This window comes from Stigmatopora argus, chromosome 13, assembly GCF_051989625.1.
Source record: "Stigmatopora argus isolate UIUO_Sarg chromosome 13, RoL_Sarg_1.0, whole genome shotgun sequence".
Classification (NCBI taxonomy): Eukaryota; Metazoa; Chordata; class Actinopteri; order Syngnathiformes; family Syngnathidae; genus Stigmatopora; species Stigmatopora argus.
This window is the reverse complement of record NC_135399.1, coordinates 8,230,452-8,251,157: the sequence shown is the minus strand read 5'-3', so window position 1 is coordinate 8,251,157 and position 20,706 is coordinate 8,230,452. Positions and strand designations below refer to the sequence as shown.

Here is a 20,706-nt window from a genome sequence, read left to right as displayed (position 1 = left end):
AAAAGATAGGAGGCGGAGCTAGAAATATCTGAGATGAAGTTGCTGATGTTGTCCTTAGGTGCGACTAGATTGGGTAGGATTAGAAATCAGACATTAAGAAAGACAGGGAAGGTTGGGCATTTTGGAGAGAAGGTCAGAGAGACCAACCTTCAATAGTTTGGGCATATCAAAAAGAAAAATAGGTATTATATATTGGTTGAAGGATTTTGAAGGCGGCACTGCCAGGGAACAGGACTAGAGATCAACCTAGTACAAGATACAGTCTTCAATGACCCCCCCTTACTCCAAAAGTATTTTGTTTTGTGTTTCGACGTGTAATGGGCTACGTTCACACTACAGGTCAAATTCTGTTTCTTTTATTATATGCGACATGCATCGGATTTAGTCAATTTTAGATTTTTTAAAATCCAATTCATATGAGGATGCTAATATTGATCCTATAGGATGTATCTACTTCAATAGTTGAAAAAAAATGAAAAACATCGCCACTGTCCGACAAAAAAAACTATAGTTGCGAAAGAACAATGTCAGAAAAAATACCTTTTTCTATCTTCATACTACTAATGAAAAATTCCCGTTAAAAATGATGGCTCCGGTAGCATAACATATTTATCGCCATAAACACTATGACATGATGACATGTCACGTTACAAATGCATTCACGTTTTGCTATGAGACACATTTTGTTTTTGCGAACTGTGCAATGCAATATGTAGTTTTTCTATTTTTTAAATAACGCACCTTAATCACTCATCAGTTTATGAGCATATTCTGGTTTTAAAATGCAGACAAATTATTATATATGCTGTTCATTTAGCTCATCCGTTCTTGTTCCTTTTTCCCACAGTGTTGTGGGGTGTGAATTCAGTCATACTTAACACAGAACTGCCGTTATCAGCTTCAAAAGATGTTCCTCAACAAATCCCTTCAAACGTGATATCCCGCTTTCATATGAACTCTTGCCCTTGAAAGACTTAGCAAATCTGACCCCAGGCAGGAAGATATGTTCGCTTTTAAAACATATTCAAACCAAAGCACTGCAGTATTAGAAATGTTGCCATAGAAATTCCATCTCAGCATTCAGATTCAACCTCTATACAAGCATATAGAAATCTTCATTCCATTTACGAGACTGCTAGACATATTTTGTGCATGGGTATATATTTGTTGTGGCCTTTTAAATGGCAACGCTGAGCTGTTTGTCTAGTACTGCGGTGCAAGTCCGGCAAGATTTTCTGCTCCACAGAATATGTGAGGCTGACAAAAGTGCTTGCTGCGGCCAAGTCTTCCAGGGTACGAGCATTGCCACTCAACAAGCAGATCGGAGAAAGCCACCAATGCAATGCTGCGAAGACTGTGCGGCAGTCAAGAGCCAATAGCCTCTGTCTGTCACTTTGTCTAGATAAGGTGCCGTTTGACAACAGAAGATATTGATTCAGCTGCCTGCAGGCTTTTTATAGAAGCCGGCACCATCATTATGACCCATCACCCTGCCTGCCTCAATGCCTCCCCATCAACAGAGAGACAATGCGTGGATACACACAAACGGCTGGAGGGAGCCATGCTGGTGAGGGTGGAATATAGAGATGACAATCATAAACATAATCGAATACAGGTGATTGAAAAGGAAATAGAAGAGGATAGGGATTAGGCAGGGAAGATAAAACAGCAAGTTACGATAATGGCAAACATTAAAATGTAAAGGGGGGAAATTTAAGGGTGGAAAAACACCAGTAAGGAAAAGGCTAAGTGGAGTAAACACACAAATTGCTAACGTGGGAGTACATCCGTCTGTATCCGTTTTTGCTACCACAACCAAGATGGCGCCGCTCAAGTGGCAGCCGGTAGCGGTACCTCCGTCCGCTCTTGCTCGTTTTGTGTTTTTGCTGCTTTTCTGTCTTAATGATTTGATTTAATGATTTTTAATGATCCCATATACTTTGCTTTGCTTTGTACTTTGTGCTTTTGCTTTGTTGTTCTGTGGCCTTTGCGACTGTATTGTCTAACTTGTAACTATGTGTAACTATGCCTTTCCTGTATCTGGATTCTCACCCTCTTGCTACTGTCACAATGGAATTTACCGAATACAGGATGAATAAAGTTATCCAATCCAATCGTGAGGGGGATGTTTAGGTGTTGAAAAAGAAAATGTTATGTACCCTTTCACTCATTGGGTGTGCTAGATGTCCAAGCTATTTTGACTGTGAGAAGGTGGCAGCAAATAATAGCCCGTCAATGGCACTGAAAAATGGACATTCATAGCCACTTCTCCCAGTTTAAATAAATTGGACATCTGTCATCAACCAATACAAGGTTTCCACACTACTTTATAAACCTGACGGGCAATGAGTTAAATAAGATCATTAATCATTTTAAATAAGATTAATGAATAGAATGTTATTGGAGGCAATATCCAGTGTATTTCTGCTTTAATTTGTTTTGATTGGATTATTATTTTAATAATATATGATAATATTGTTTGCCTGCCATTGACAGCAATAGACATTAAATCAATTTAAACTGGAGGGCTGGTTTTGAATGCTCATAATTCAGTGCTGTTAACAGCGCTAGACGTCCAATCTTTTTTGAATAGGAGGGCTTGCCGCGATCATTAGCTGTCAGCCTCTCTTAGTCAAAACGGCTTGCACGTCTAGCACTGTCAATGGCAGCTAATGACTTAAATGAGTGCCTTTTAAAAAGTTTGACAATAATAAAACAAATGCGGTCTTTGCCATGTATTTACTTTACACATTTCCAATAGTGACACATTATTGCTTGGCTTCGCACAGCAATTTCTTCAGGCATGTGCCCAAAAATTGCAGTCCTCCCACACATACGTACCTTCATGTGTGACTAGGTTATATCATGTTCTCAGTTCAGACTTTATACTCTGCTCTCTGGCGTTGCACATAAAATGGTTGGATGAACCTTGGATTGAACAGATACTGCTGGGTCAAGCTTACTAAAAAGTGAGAGATACTGAAAATCCCTTGTAAAAACTGTAGATCCAAGATATCCAATGTTACAAAATACTGATCATTAAAATATTATCACCATACTATGAGGTTATCAAGATTCCATTCTTGTAATATTGACTTCACGCAAGCAATACATTTTTATACAGTGGCCCGCTTGGTAAGCAAGAATTCCAACATTGCGACCCTAAAAGCGTGTTTACAGTTTTTGGCTTAGGTTTTATCAAGCCATAGCAAAACAGATTGCACTGGGTCCTGCAATTGCATTTCATCTAAAATTCAAACAGTTCCATTTTATTTATTCCATAGCTGCATCTACACAACGCTTTTAACATGTCTTCTTCAGCGTTGTTGATTAAGTCTTTGAAAATCGAAAGTTTACTGTGGGGAAATAAATCAGCCCAATTTGGTGCTGCTGCCAAGAGCCTATCTCTCATCCTAACCTGAATTTCTTCTCATTTTCTCGCAGGCATCAATGTGTTCATCCTTGCTATCACGCACGTACGCCTACGGAAACACCTGCTTTGCTTGCACGAGAATGCGTGCATCCTTTTCAAGGGTGTACACAACTGGCTCCCTGTGAGCACAACTCTTTCTCAAGCGCACTTCAGCCTGAATATGCCATGTTTTTCATACGCACTTAGCTGAAAACATACAGATGCTACAGCGATCCTGGAACATTAGAGCTTTTACAAGGATGTGTGCAAAGATTAAAAAGGGACGCTAATCAACTCAGAAACAACATGTGAAAATAAAAAGATCAAACATTTAGTAATCAAAAGGGAGCAAGCTAAAGGAGAAGACACTAATAAATAAGGACCCTACCACACATAATTTAAAAATGGTATCATGGTGAAAGACTAACACACAGGAAAATATTTTTAACATTAACCAGAGTCAATTACAGTGATTTACAACCAATCTTTTTTAACTTGCCTGACAAGAAACAATTGGTTTGAATCCTACTATACTAGCAGAGAATTTTGTTTTCAACGAGAATGAACATTCCTAGTCACAATGTCACAGGTTGGACTATGGTTACATTTGCAAATACTACCCGGAATGGACAAAACTTATATTTCATTTTTTTTTGTTCTCGGTCATCAGAGAGAGATTCTTATGTCATAATTACAAATATATCTTACAACATCAAACTAATTATCCCACCTGAACATCATTGCAACATCTGTATGTTTCTTTTTAGAGAAAACGAAACGTTTTTATCCCCAGCCATGCTGATTACTACAATTGCTGCCCTCTCTAGTGCATTTCCTATTAAAAAAATACAAATAAAAACAATCAGTAGTATACTATTACAGCAGAATTCAGCAAGCCCTAGGCTGACCTGACCTGATTGCGTATTGCAGGATGAATATTAAGCTAGTTTTGTTCATTCACGTAACCCTGATGTATCACTGATTACATTTTAGATTAACCGAGTAAATGAGAAGTTTTGTTATGGTATCTTTATAAATGTAAACTAAGTTTGGCAACATATCAGTATTTGAGCTAAAAAAATGTCAGTGGTTTGCATGAAAGCACTTCACTTTCATTACCATATGAAAGTGTTATGAGCGTTGCATAACAACATGAAAAACTAGAAAGAAAACTCGATCACTCAACATATTGGCACATAAAGCTGAATGCAATGTATCTTATTTTGACTCTGAAATCGTGAGATGAATCTCCAGCTATGGCAAACTGCCAGTGCCACTAATTTACATCACAGAAAGAGAGTTTTTGGGAAAAAGAAAATAAATTACTCACTCAAGGTGACAAAGGAAACAACAATAACACAGACGAGTGGGCCAGAGCCCATCCTAGCAGACATTGGGTGAAAGTTGAACTACAACCGAGACCAGGGGTGGGCAAACCAGAACTCCAGGGCCACAGTGACTGCAGATTTTTGTTCCAACCGATATAGCACAGGCAGTTAAATCAGTTCTACCAAAAACAGGAATCACCTGACTGATTGTTGACTGCTCCTCAATGCTTTTAGAATACATTTGATGATAGAGACAGAACTGGCTGATAAAAGGTGTATAGTATGTCTCTTTCAATAAACAGCCATTGTGAAAGTTGAAGATTAAAGGTTATGGCTAAACATGCCATCATGGAAGAACACAAACAGCTTCTGCAATTGTCTCCCTTCCACTCTTGTTATTTAATTTTGGACAAAACTATTCCATTAAATTCCATCTAGAACATCAGTAAAAAGGATTTCTAGTGCCCACACATAGCAAGTCATGGGTCTTGCAATCGCCAAATTTGGCGTTGTTGGTATTAATATGCAGGTAAAATGCATTCATATTAGTTTTTCTTCCCAAAATAGATGTAGATCGTACAATAGTAGCCTTGTTGACAGACATAATGGACCTCCAATGAAACCATAACTACAGTTTGGCCGTGACAAAGATGAGTAATCTTAGTTAACTCATTATGTATGTTTTTCAAATGTGTGAGGAAGAAGTATTCAATTGGTAAAATCCCACAGCGTTACATGGAGAACATAAAAACTTCACACACATAGAAACTATATACATTTTTTGGAGCCTATTCCAGCCAACCTTATATCCCACACTTTAAAGCTGAATGCACTGTATCTTATTTTGACTCTGCAATCGTTAGACAAATCTCCAGCTATGGCAAACTGCCGGTGCCACTAATTTACATCACACAAAGAGAGTTTTTGGGACAAAGAAAATAAATTACTCACTCAAGGTGACAATAGAAACAACAATAACACAGACAAGTGGGCCAGAGCCCATCCTAGCAGACATTGGGTGAAGGTTGGACTACAACCGAGACCAGGGGTGGGCACCTGACTGAAATCCACTGATGGCACTTTAATGACAGCAGATTGGTGAAAAGGTGTTCGTTTTATGGTTTGGAACGAAAACGTGCAACTACAGCGGCCCTTTGTGGAATAGTTTTCCACCCCTGAGGTAGACTTGTCACCAGTCAGTTGTAGATCTAAAAATAGGCCATCGCGTTTACAGAAGAAGATGCTTCATGAAATCCTCTCAGTATGTGAGAGGCGGGAAGGAAGTAGCATTGAATGCGGTGCTACTAAAAGTTTAATATGATGCAGATGGTTGTGTTGATGGGATAGGACATGACATTGCTTTGTATTTGTGGTAAATGGCAAGCTGATGCTGAAACTCACGAAACAAACAGAATCAGTCAACATTGACTTGACATGAAGTGCAAAGTAGGAGAAGGAACCTCCCAATACGATTTGCAATGGAAGTCTCACGGTGAGGATTATCTCACATCATGGTGATAGAACAACTACTGACATTTCTTACCTAGGTCTACAATGTCTTGTGTGTCTTGTGTCTGTCTTGCCACTGCAACCAAGAAATGTTCCAAATACGGGATGAAATAAAATTCTAATCTAATCTAGTCTAAAGAACAAGAAATCAATCTCTGGTAGAAAAATGCAAATAAAATTGCAATATAGTATATTTTTTAGCACAGACTAAATTCATTCAGTGCAGTATTTATGAAAATAAATACAACAACGATATCTATCCAGTTCATCTAAACTGAGAGGACTGTCTTTGAATGCAAATGTTTGAGTGCAATTGCTAGACATCCAATTCATTTTGACTGGAAAGGGTGAATGTATACAGTGCCTAAAATATATGAATGCAGACTGGAGTATAGTTTCTGTTTCAGTTTGAATGTATAACAGATTACATGGCAAAAACAGCTTTGCAGCTTTTAAGTCAGTGATTAAAAGCTAAACATTTGTATAGACATGTTCAGTTTTTGCCAAAATCTCAACCAAGTAGGGCACACGGTTATCAGTTGAAATGCATTCACACTACACAACAATTTCCATTTATAGTGAATTGACACACACTTTGAGCACACTTTCCCTCTGCATGCATCAACACCTCCAGCTCACTCTCCTGTGGCTCCCCTTCACTTCCCTTTGTAAAGGCTTCATTTCCACGTCCCTTTAGTGTCTTCTTAATTTAACTCACGGGTTTAGTTTCCATTTGGGCTCTATTTTCGTATACTCTGTCATCCCAAACACAGAGAGGAATAGCGGTAATTGCAATGCATCGGGGAAGTACTGACGGAAAAGAGATCTGATATTAAGTCTGGGAAGTTGTATCTTTAGGAGGTACTAACGGAAAGAAATCTTCTGATATGATAATGTCATAAACAGGAATAGCAACCTGCATCTGATCAAAGGAATATAGTGGATCTCATTGCCTTTTTCCTTGGGGGGTGTAATACATGTACTCAATGAGGCACGTAAACAAGCATGTAAACAATCAGAAGGATGCTCACATGTACTGTATGCATTGTTGACATTTGAGGTGTTTCTAATTTTGATCGTCTGTTGTTTAGACTAGGCGACAATTTGAAGGTTTGACTAGGTTTTCAAAACTGATCTCAGTATTTTCCCATCATCTCAAGTTTTTTCTACTATGTTGTTATTACTCACCAATACCTAACCATAACTTTTGTAAAACATCACAGGGTTAAAGAAGTATATATGTTGCAGTCATGCCTGTTTATTATATATTATAAATTTAGAAAGAGCGAAAACTTACAAGTATTGTATGTATGTTAAGTAAAGTGGTTTGCATATTAAAAATAAATGATTAAATAAACATGTTTGATTCCATACCAAAAATTGTGTTCAAAAAAAGCTGTTAGACTGAAATAAGCTAAAATTGTTTGCGAAAATTCATTCAAGCATACGCATCCAACTCCTATTATAAAACTTATTTAAAATATACAATGTTAATTGTTCAAATCATGAATTTAAAGCCCAAAAGTATACCTAGGTTCATAGTGAGTATTGTTTATTTAAGTATCTAAAACAACAATTTAAATGGGTTACTACACATTTAACGGTTGTATCTAAGAGGTCTTGTTTCAATGAGAAATGTCTTTGTTTTGCCTTTTTGTTGACAAATACATTTTTGGGGTATACTCTGTATGGAAATAACAACACAAGCACCTGTTGTTATTTTGGATGTTGGATGTGTGAGCCAGTAGAAAAAAAAGGATAAAAATACACACAATATACTGAAATAAAAGTGTAAAAGCCTCACCACAAATGGAAAGTAATTATATTTAATCAAAAGTTTTGTTTGCCGTTTGATGAATGACTGAAAAAGGCCTATTAGATTTTCAATTTTGGGAAAAAAATAATAATAATTGGGAAAATTATTTTCTAATAGCTTCTTAATTGTCTGCATTCATTACCTGCTTGACTTGTGCATCATCTCCCATGTCTATCTCCTCTCATCAGGCTCCTCTGCAGCAATAATGAGCACTAATATAAATCATTTTCCATCATCTGCAGTGTATTTGGCAAACCAACAGAAACAGAAAAGCATTAAAACCAGGAAAATGCTATCAATAGGACCTTTTTTTTGTCACAGCCAGATGTCTGGACAACAACGCCTGGACATTTGTGTGCGACTGCTCCCGGCCCGGGCGAGGAGGTGAGGAATCAAATTAACAAGTGAGGCAGCTGGCACTGGAAAGGCCCTTCGGCAAGGGTCTGTTGTTTAGAAGATAGACAGAATGAATTAATGTGATATGATGTGCTACACTGCACACTCCCACTTTGTGACACCTTGCAGACATTCACTGCAACTTCTCTTTGCCAAACAACCACACGGTACGACAAATTATGCTTCAAAATTGTTTGTCCCTCAAGGTTTTTTTAACATTTAATTGTAACATTTTTCTGTATTGACATTTCTATGGCAACCTACCAACTTTCTCTCAAATGCTCTTGACAAAACATTGAAAAGCTTGACACAGAACCAATTAATTGTCAGGCTCAATAAATGAATGAACTAATTCTAACACCCCATATTATGCTGCGTGTTATTCTCCATAGATATCACACATGGCTAGATGTCAAAAGGCGGAAGTAACTAGGCTCGGAAGGTATTTTCACCAGAGCTGCCAAACGTCAAAAATCATAATTCACAATTTTAATATATTTTTTAACCCCTTTTGTGAGTGGCAATTACCAACGATGTGTACACAAATAAAGCTCAATAATTGCTCTAATTTTCTAATGCTTTTATATAGGTTCCGCTTATCAATAGCTAATTCTTGCAAAGAAATAAAAAACACAAACAGCAAATCAACTATTTCTCATATTTTGTTTTGTGGATATAGTTAATAAACGTCTACACTGCATGAAACAACCGATGAGAATTCACATTGAATTGTCATTGAAAAGGATGTGGCCAACGCTACTTAACTTTCAAAATAATCGAACGTTTTAACAACGTCCAAAACGCAAAAATCTAATTAGAACACGACGTTGCAATTTGAAATTGTCATGCTAAGTTAAAATGGATATTTACTTTTTTTTTCCATTGAAATTGCAGACAATAAAAATCAAGCAATGTTTTTTTTGTCAGCAGTTTTGGTAGAAATTGTATAATTACTAGTTTGGTAATGACTGGCGTGGTAACCAACCAAAGTTTTGTCCTTGACACAATGAAAAAAATATAACAGGCAACAGTTGAGTGTGTGACGCCACAAATCAATCACACTTTGCAGTAAGGACAATCACTTGCTAATTGCAATTACCAGAGCAGTAAAGCTAAAGTATCAATTCGACCTTCTACACCTGCTACCCAAAAATCAATTGGGATTTGACATTATTCAAAGTCAGTTGGAATATTCAGGTTATAAAAAAGGGGGAAAAAGGCACGAAAATATACATGAACTCATTTTGTTTTGTTCAAAAGCTACGTTTTACTTTTATGCATTTCAGGCCAAATTGGTATTCTGTCTTTGAGTCAGCAATAATAACAAACGAGTAAAGTCAGCTTGATTGCAGTGAGAGTTTTTGCACTCTCTACACTCAATTTTCACATCACGTTGTGTTACTTTTGGACGCCACAAATTATAACCCAACTGCTTCAGATCAAGTAATCATATATTTTTTTTAAAGCACCAAATGCAAAAAAAAAAATACTAAATAGTCACATAAGCAACTCCATTATTGCTTTAGAGAAAATATCTCAGCGGCTAGTAATCAAATTCAATTAAAGACTAACCGATTGGGTGCAATGTTGTGGTGGCAGCACAACTAATTTGATTCCCTGAATTTAAATGGGATTAATAAGTGTTTTCACATTTTATACTGTAAAAAAAGCACATTGAATTTACGGTGAAATACTGGATCTACAGAATTTTACCAGAAATTACACATCAAAATTGGTATAGCCCTTCAGTCACCACCAATTTTTTGGAAGACTATTGTAGATTTTTCTTTGCACTGAAACTAAAATTATACTGCCCCACCATCACATGAACAGCCCCCTTTTTTAACAGTATAACTCTAGCAACCACGGGTATTTTATTTTTGTTTTTTTACAAGCAAATGACTGGCCAAATCTAGCACTAGCTTATAACCTTTTTCTTCTGTGTGTTCAAAGATCAAAACTTTTACATGATAAGAGAAGAAATTTTTAAAGAAGGCTCAGCAAAATACCCAGCATTCAATGGTGCTGGCGTGCTGGATCTTGTAAACTACACCCCTCAACTGCACGAAAAAAAAAAAGAGTTATTCATTGTCTGCAGCACTTTTCTCTCCTTCGCTTACACTTTGTACTCCATCCTTGCTACACAAAAAGCATCATCCCGCTGTTACAGAGTAAAGAAGGTTGCACAGAGTCCTTTTCTTGCTGTTCTGTCTCTTTAGAACAGAAGGACACTTTGCGCTTCACAGAATGCAAGTCTACAAGTACTGCTGCTTGGATGTGGTTGAATGTTAGGCCCCTAAGAAATACATGTGAAGCAACAGCAATGCTTTACCAGGTGTCTATTGTTTATATATTTATAAACATAAACATGGGTTACGAAAACATGCTGTAAAATCCAAATCATATTTTATCAGTTTCACATGCGTAAACCAATAGTAATTGTTTAGTATAAATGATCGTCACGTAAAAGACATCGTTTAGTATTCATTCATTCATTTTCTGAACCCCTTATCCTCACAAGGGTCACGGGGGGTGCTGGAGTCTATGAACTATCTACGGGCACCAGGTGGGGGACATCTTGAATCTGTGGCCAGCCAATCACAGAGCAGAAGGAGACGGACAACAATTTATGCCCACACACATACCTAGGAGAAATTTAGAGCATTCAACCAGCTTACCCTGCATGTTTTTAGAATGATGGAGGAAACCGGAATACCCAGAGAAAACCCTCGCAAGCCTGTTTCGAACATCCAAATTCAACACAGTGGAGAGTGACCTGGGTTCCAACCCTCAATCCTAGAACGGTGAGGCTGACGTGCTAACCACAAACAAAAACAAAAATAGCATGGGCTTGGTGGGACAAAACACAATGGCGTGGAACAGCCCCTGTTTTCAATCTTGCTCTTCGCTTTTATTTGCTCCTAATATTGTATTTACCCTCTGTCCCCTTCGTACAGCCAACAGCCAAACACTTTTGCATACAGACATAGCCTTTTACATTTCATTATCATTTTTCCAAGTAAAATCCTTCTATGAAACGATGACACATTAGACGACCATGGCATAACCACAAAGAATCAGACTAGGAGCAGCAGGTAGCCACATAAAATGAAATTACACAGCAAGTTACAGGAACATGAATAGGGAAAAAAATCATGATTATAAAGATCCAAACGTGCCTTTTTTCATCCTGCTGTGAATTTTACATAGTTCATCACATCCAATCCATTTCAAGTGTGAGGGCGGCAGCAAATGAATTGTTTATCTGCTGCCACTCCTCCAACTCCACTAAATTGGACAACTTGTTTCGTCGCTGATAGCCAATGAGTTAATGAAAGTATCTTCCAACATTTTAATTATTTTCCTAAAGATTCTGAATGCTAATTAAAAACCAGTGGCATTTTCAAGATTATTTTCAGCGCCGCTATTATTAGTGACCTGCCCTTTCAAACCTCGACCTAATCGGACTCTCTCCCAAGGAACAAATAATGACAGTAAGGAGGCTATGGGGAAAGGTAGGGACGAAAAGAATGAACATAATTTAAAGTAATTGCTCTACAGTTGTAATGCAGACCGGAGGTCATTTAATTCATTAAGATCAAGAACCTCAAATAACATATCGGCTGGCATTGTTGGAGATGGAAATCCAACTCATTTTAACTGTGAGGGCTAGCAGCGAATGCACTCGCATTATGTCAGTAAAATTCTAGAAATCATAGCAAAGGCTTCTTGTTCAAGAAAATCTTTTCCTGAAAGACCGACCAATTGTGTTTGTTTGATGCTCTGAGTGATTTTGCGTCCTTTGTTTCTCCCCTCGAAGTGAGGACTTGGAAAATAAAGACATTTTGTTCTTTTTAAGATAGCTCTGCATCTAAGTCCTACTATAAGTCCAGTCTTGGTAATAGGTGCATGATGACCACTGATCTACTCTGAAACCAGAATTTTATCTGCATTTCTTAAATTTAAGCAAGGAAAGGATAAATAGTTTAACTGGACCCAAATAAATTAAGAAAATATATAGCAACTGAGGAAATATAGTCCATTATCCTTCAGTCGCCTGTTAATATTAGGACAAATAAGCAATAAACTTGGACCTTGTGGAAAAAGCCAACAAACTGCAGAGCATCATTGAAACCAATGACAGTTGATGGCATTAAAAGCAAATGAGTGGTCTTCTAAACCATAAAGACATAATAATGTAGCTTAGATGACAGACAGCAGCGCTAGAGAAAAAATAGGAAGGAGATGCTTGTAAAAATATTAAAACTATGACAAGGATGCAGAGATCGAGAAACAAAAAACTACCAACCTTGTGCTTTTGTTTTTGATACGATCCATTTAAATTGATTGCAGAGCAATAATAATAAAAAAAATCATAGTTTAGAAGACAGTATGTAGTAAAACACAGCTCCCCATAAATAGCACATTCAACAAGCCTTGAACAAGTATTCAATCCTCTTCCAAAAGCATTTGTTGATGGATCAATAAACATCATTTAGGGGGCTGTGAGCTACTCCTTATTGTCCTCTGAAATAAATCAAATCTACGACATTGTTTGCTAACCTGTATTGAGCAAACCACAAACAAATACATTGAAAAGAAATTCTTTTAAAAAGATGATTGGTAAAGTCGGTGTGAAATACTGTGCTCTTTCAAGGCTCTAAATAAGTGCTGAAATCATAGGCACAAGCTGAGAACAATTGAATGCTGAATGTCTTGAGTTATAGTCAGAAACATTCTTTGCTTGGGTTTTTGCCAGGACTTTCTAGAGAGGTCGAAAATTCAATTTGGCATTGTCATAATTTTTCCTGGCTTTCTGGCCCACCCCCACCACTACTTTATAAGGGGCCCGCCATGACTACTACTTTATAACAGCAGTGGCTGTTCCTGGTTATCCATGACCCAGACTGCTCAATAGTTTTTGGTAATTCCCAACAATCATAGTGTTAGGATTCACGACAGTGTGTCACGACGCCACAGAGTATCTTAGAATAGATGAGTTGTAACAAGATCACACAGACTGCCTGACAAGCAGCTGTCAATCAATAATTGCGGCGGAGGCACTTTGTATAAGAATATTGTTGATTGTCTGCTCATATTTGTCATAAACAAGACGAAAATGGGTTTACAGTTAGTTTTGTCGGCGCGGAGTGATGGAACACATGTAAGAGAAAGCACACGATGCTCACGAAGTTGCACTTTGGTCAATATCCATCAACAAATTGTAGGAACACGTGTCACAATATGCGGCATGGCAAGCATAAATTCGGATGCCAATCTTCCTTCAAAATGTCAGCCACAACAATTTCTTATTCATAACTGTACATACATCTGTCAGGCTAAAATCCAGCTGAAATCGTGTAGTTTGAGTGAGACGTTGGTTTTCTTTTTTAGTAAGGACCAATACCACAATGCCTTCAATGTCCACAATCCACAATGGACTAAACAACATAGTCAAATGAAACTACCACAATAATTACTTATTCATAACTGTATATTCATCTGTCAGGTTAAAATCCAGCTGAATTTGTGTAGTTTGAGTGAGACGTTGGTTTTCTATTTTAGTAAGGACCAATACCACAATGTCTTGAAGGTCCACAATCCACAAAGCACTAAACAACATGGTGACATAAAACTACAGAAAATTTGGGAGATGACAAAAGTGGTGGTTTGAGTTTATTAAGAGGGCAAGGTGGCCGACAGCCCAGAGTGCAATCAATGAGGGGGTGCACATAAGCCCTCAAAAAGAAAAAAAAAAATTCAATAATATTACCAGTTGTCTCCAGACCATTTTAAAAACATACAAGGCACCATCGATGCTCAAATATAGATATCATAAGCCAATAGAGCGCTGCACCTCCGGTTTGCCAGATCAGAAAGACAGTCGTCAACCCGATCACACCGTAAATGTAACCCACCCTGTTCAGCAGGTTCTGCCCAATCAATACTGTTGCACCTACTCATGCATGCACTGACTCATGCACGCTTCATACAACAAACATGGCTGGCGGCACACTTTGAGCCAGTGCATCTGTCAGAGCTGCTCTCGGTCGCGTCTGAGACCAAGGCTTTCTCGGCCGAGGGAGGGTTGGCTGAACTGAGCTGCTCTGGAGGAAACGGGCCATGGAATTGCCGTCACTGTTCCCCGGGTGACACTTCAGTGTGCAGCGGAGACAGAAGTTGGCTTGCTCTCGGCTGGCCAGCAACCGCCCCAAGGCCAAGTCCAAGAAGAAGCCTTGCTATTGCTGAACGGAGCACTCCACATTTGGGTTCACCAGTCTAGCTTTCTTGGAATTACTCAGCTTTGTAAAAGCTTGGAAAGTGAATCTCACACCAAGTTTTCGCCCTATGACACCTTACCGTCCTCCCCACCCTGGTCTCTGCGCTTTTTTCCCTCCTTAATACAGTTCGGAGGTATTAAATCGAGACTTGGTATCGGTAGATCCTTGAAATCAGGTGACCTGAACTCTCATACAAAAATAAGCAATCGAGAAATCCCTATTAAAAACATTATCACATTTCGATATCAGTTCAGTTACCAGCAACTAGCAATTAGACTTTGGTTCATGTAAATGGATCGGGTGAACACAAATGGTTAGGCAGCTTTTACTACAGTCAATTCAAAGTTACGCAAATGTACTGTATATTCGCTTCTGACAAGACGGGTTTATGGCTCCATTAGACAGACATTAAGACTTCACCGGATCAATTAAGCATTCAATACTGTCTCACAGTGTCATTGGCTGACTTGCCAACAGCGCTCAAACATAATCACTATGTTGCTCCCAGTGAGAAAGCCATAATCAAATACAAAAGTATATGAGATGTGTTTGCACGTGCATTTGAACACCGTTCCTATTTGCCTAATTTTTTTAACAGCAAATGCTGCGTCCAAACTCGAAACTCTTATGCATAGGCACAAGTTGTGACGGAGAGGCATGATCACTCCTGCCACAGACTCATTTGCTGCTGATTAAATATCCCCTGATACCATTGACAGGTCTCTACTTGTGATCTGTAGAATAGGAGTAGTAATAATGATAATGATACTGTACATTCGTGTAATGCCAAAGGGTCACTTAATGGAAATTTTTGAGTAGCAGTCCCTTGGTTACTAATTAAATGGTCACATGTTTTTAAGGGATACAATATATCAATTCACGGTTTAAGAATACTGATCACTTATTGGAATACGAAGTATCTCGATATAGCACCATATTGCTACATTGTCATAAACCTAGTATCTACTTTTTGCAAAAATAATCAATATGCACAACCTAAGCAGAAAACCTTTATAGTATAGTCATTTGCTGGTTGTCCGCTATAGCCACTATATACAGTTCAATAGGTTGTAATATGAGTCACGGGAAGTCGAACATAAATGTAATGTTATAAATTGACTGCCATACAGTAATACAATAACATAGCTATAAATAAATATCAAGTGTGTAGTGATAGAAACAGCTTTAGGGTATCACAGTATTATCGAAGCATTAAATTAATTTCACTATGTAGATGGAATGTATCACTCGCATATTTTGGACAAGAAATTGAAGTCAGGAGGCTACTACTACACCGGATGTTTACTGAAAGTGCCACTTGTGGCATACAAATGGAGCATGCATCTCCTATTGCAGTTGTAGAAAATGGAAGGCAGCAGAGAGAACGCATTAAAAAAAAGCAATACACTCTGACACAAGACCATTTGGACCTTCCAAGCATTTCTACAGGCTTTTTCTTACTAGATCCATATTTTCAAAACTGTGCATTGCGCATTCTTGATTTTGTGAATTGTGTGAATGGTTTTTCATCATCAGTCTGGCATGTGCTATATCTGAGTAGGAGTAATATCAGCTGAGGGTTTGTTGAGATACTCTATAAAGAACTTATAATAGATTAGGAAAGGGTATTTTTTTAAATCTTTACCCACCATTGCTGGTTTGCGTCTGATGTAATTCACTTATATTATCATTAGCCCCCGTTAAATTTACAAGGCCTGCATGCTTGCCACATTATCATATTAGAGAAAGGACAAAAATAATTGGGAGAAAAAAAGACCCACCTCCCTTTCACATTACTAGAGCACTTAAATTTTACCTCTTCTAAATATGATCAAGACAAAAAAGTGGGATAAGGACTTCTTCTTACAGGGACATTTTGTACACTACAATGATAGAGCGGATCTGTGGGATAGGTAATTGATTTCTATCGACATATCAATGAATCCAGGTCAGATACGAAAAAAACTGAATTGCACTCCAACTGCATGAAAAAAAATAGATGTATGTCAAATAAGGGCAAAGAAATCCAAATTGACAGCAGCGTAAACATAGCGTAAGGCCATAATTGACGGCCATGTTGGCCGGGGCCTCATTTCCGCCAAGGGCCAAGCATTTACAAAGTCTGTATTTAAAAAATAAGATGGACCAACCGATATGGAAAACAACAGCAAACATTAAAACTGCCTTGTTTTTGAAAATGTACCAAGAACAAAATCTACACATTAAAATTTAAAGACACAACGCACTGAATCTTCAAAAAGAGCAGAGATCAAGTGGACCTTTAAAAATATTACTACATTATTTGGTGTGTGGAGATAGAGGTTGCATGGGTTTTCTCCTGGTGAGGTGATGTAGTGCAAGGCAAAAAACATCTTTTAAGAAAAGAAAAATGGCTAAGGAAATCTCATGCGAGCACTGCGATGTGTGTAGCATGTCAATTCAAATGCTAAGTCACTCAAACGCTTCCATCCAGCTGCAATCTCAGTTTCCCTTCGCAGCATTGGCGGAATATCAAGGGGAAAGATGACACGATTGTCAGATGCACAAAGGAGATCATGTTGCCTCATTTGGTTGCGCTTATCCTGTAATCAAGACACGTTTTAATACCTTTTTATCATCGACGTCTTTGTCCAACTCTCGTTCTCCCTGTCTAAAATTCACCTTGTCTTCCATCTTCAAACAACATTCCCTCCGTCAGTCTAGATTTATAATGATTTTTTTCCAATTTTTCTTAGCAGCAGAACACCGAGCCTGTTCATCATCTTCCCCAGCAGGACGAGCAGCGCAACAACTCCAGCATCAATAATTGTTTGCTGGCTCTGCCTCGGGTTCCCTACGGGGATGCTGGGAACACTGTGTATTTATGAGAGTGTAATTTTCTACCTAGGTCCCACTGACATGCCATCTCCTTTCCTTGTGACCGGGTAACCCAGGGCGTGGGCTGTTAGAGGGACAGTTGTGAGTCCGAGACATGACAACCATGCAATGTAAAATGACAAGGCGGGGGGAGGAGGAAGAGGCCCCTTCATTCAGATGCAATACACTCGTAGCTATGCGTGTAGTTATAAAAACTCGCAGTAGGAAATCTTTACTGATAATTGTAGGATACCACATACCACGTTTTGCACTAGAAGAGTATGCAAATTTAGAAAAGACAGTAGAACACATTCCAAATTCTGACAACAATGAGGTTTGGATTGACCTACAGTTTGAATGGAAACCTATCCCCTTTTAAACCTTAAAAGATTCATCCTTGTGAGCCCATTTCCGTTATGTGGCACCATTTTTTTTCTATCTCGGCATAGTGCAAAATAGGGGTTCTTCGTCGAGATAGATACGAGAAAGCCAATGCGGCTAATTTGCATGACACATTACAGCCTCCAGCCCCTGCCAGCTTTCAAGATCGCTTAAAAAAGAAGATGAAACATGTTCTGAAACGTAAGGTTATCTGACTGAAGCATATCTCAGGGATCAAGGCCTTGATGGTGTTTTGAAGTGTGAGAAAATTCATATCGCTCCTTTATATAGCCACTTTAGCGCCCCATTGAGGTGCATAGATCGAGCAAAGAACTCCAATAACCAGGTGAACTAGCCTGCCTTTTTGCAATATGTCAATTTTAACGGGTTGGAAATGCGCTACTGAGAGTTGTCGGAAAAGTATGTCAATAACTTAGTCCAAGTCGGATATTAGTATACTAAAAAAATGAAGTTACCAAGGAAAAGTATCACATAAGGTGTAGACCAGTTTGCATACTATGTGCTACAAATGTGCCCATTAGCAAGGCACAATAATCTCTCTCTGCAAGTCACTCCTCAATCTCACTTATTTCCTTACAAGCCTGCATGCTTCTCGGAGCAGTATCCGAGAAAAAAAAATAGAACAGTGTAAATTGAATTTCCCCTTGAAGGATCATGGATTATTATCGTGATGAAACCAAATACATTCTTTCTAAGCCTGTGTCGCACACCTCCAGACAATTCTGTTGGGTGAAATAAATCCTGTTCATAACCTTGGCAGAGATAAGAACAACAGATATATAGATTTTGGGGCACGTTATAGACGAGCAAACACAAATTCTTCCCGATGGCTTTTGGTCAGTATGATTTCACACATGGCGATTTCTATTTGGTTGTTTTGTTCGAATGTTAGCATACATACAGTTGGCTGGGGTGTCTCTCCGTTCTTAGGTTAGATGATGCAGATGAAAGGATACATCCGAACGCCACCTGATCTGGAGCCGATGGCCAGGATCTTCTGCACGGGGTCGAAGGCCAAAGCAGTGGGCTGGTAGGGGAAACCATGGCGCACTGTCTGCAAACAAAAAACAATAGACAACAAACATCAATGCTTTCTGCCGGTCACATTCTACTGTTCTGTTAAAGCATCTTTCGCATTTAATTCAATAAAAAACATGAAGGATTGCCTTTGCCAATAATAGCCTGCAAAGTGTTTTCACAGACAGCTCTCTTGCATGTCTGAAAGTGGGATTATGTACCCCCGCAGGATTGCTTCACTGTGTGTGAATTATGTTTAAATTAATCTTTATAAATCCATATTTACAAATAAAGGGACATTGCACCAACATAGACTCTGCTCAGCTTGACTGGGAGGGATGACGGCAATCAAATGATTGTTACTGGTACCACAGTTAGAACTGTAGAGTTGTTGTTGATGTGTTTCCTTAGAATGAGGGTTGTAAATGATTTAGTTATAATGTAAAAATAGGTAATTTCTAAAGCAGTTTTATCAATTAAAGGAACTTTGTCTAATGATGGTAAATCGGCAAATCTTTCAAAAACAGAAAGTATTCCTGAGGCAGTTCTGTCATTCCAGGCAGGCCTGTTACAGGAACACTGCTGACTTTGTTGGCACATAATTAAAAACAACAGTGACAGTGGAGCAAAATTTGGATGAGCTGAATTCTAACTGAGATTCAAAAACAAGAAATTGTGGACAAGGTATGACATCAGAAATGGAATTGATTCCACTTGTGTTGTTCCTCTCTGAAAATAAGTGTTGTCAGCCATTCTTCATGTTTTCATTTCTCACATTTGCCCACTTTTTAAAATATATACCCTATAGTCCGATGTGGAGAGATAGGCATTGCCGATGTAGGAGTGGTGAACAAAGTACGGTGGGCGTTTGAACAATTCTACTGTGACTGATGCTAATTAATGATTTCTATCAACTATGTTTGACAATATTGGAGGTTGCTTGTTTTCTATTGCTGCCAGATTTGTGTAACCCTTCTGCACGACCTCATTTCTACAGCCTTTGAGCATTAATTAGGCATGCACAGACATGACTTTGGAAGGATAATATGAGCGTCTGTGGACAAACACAATATATTTGCTCAGTGGTGATCCAGTGAGATAGGGAAAATGAGAAACAACAGTGATAAAACCGCCATGTACGCCAGTAAATTCCCATACAAAAAAAACATTACCCTTTGTAACATTAAATAGAGTCAGTGTTCTACTATGTGCATAACAAGTAGTAGTGAGTGAATTCTTGGCAAACAATGGTCGCAATCATGACAAGAATGCAGCTTAAGTTCAAGTCCCGTTTATTCAGGTCTTTAGAAATTTGGGCGTACATGCACTATCTGAAGGGCAACGTTGAAACTGTTCAAAAAAAAGGTTAGCCATATTTTTGCAAGGTGATGTCAAGAATTGCTTGTCTCGACAATCAAGCCATGGTTTGGAGGTAAAGTGATATCAAGTTGAGTTTATTCAAGTGAAATGTCTGAAGAAATTTGGAGGTACTTCTGAAAATAGTCGCTAATTAGACAAGGGCACGGTTGCAAATACTGACGTAAAATTCCTCGTTAGTGATATTTTTCAACATGTTGTCAAGAATCACTTGTCTTGGCAATCAAGCTGTTTTTATAGTTCAAAGAAGTCATGTTTATTCATGTGAAGTGTCTGAAAATATTAAATCAAGTGCACTGTTGCAACTATCCA

General features: G+C 38.3%; 1 protein-coding gene across 1 annotated transcript in view; it reads right to left on the bottom strand.

The window, feature by feature from the left end:
• The window catches only part of stxbp5l (syntaxin binding protein 5L), a 121,352-nt gene that overhangs the window by 73,482 nt on the left and 27,164 nt on the right, over nucleotides 1–20,706 (bottom strand). The window contains exon 3 of the mRNA XM_077617588.1: nucleotides 18,957–19,054. Within this exon, the coding sequence (XP_077473714.1) occupies nucleotides 18,957–19,054 (98 nt within the window). The remainder of the gene's footprint in view (nucleotides 1–18,956; nucleotides 19,055–20,706) is intronic.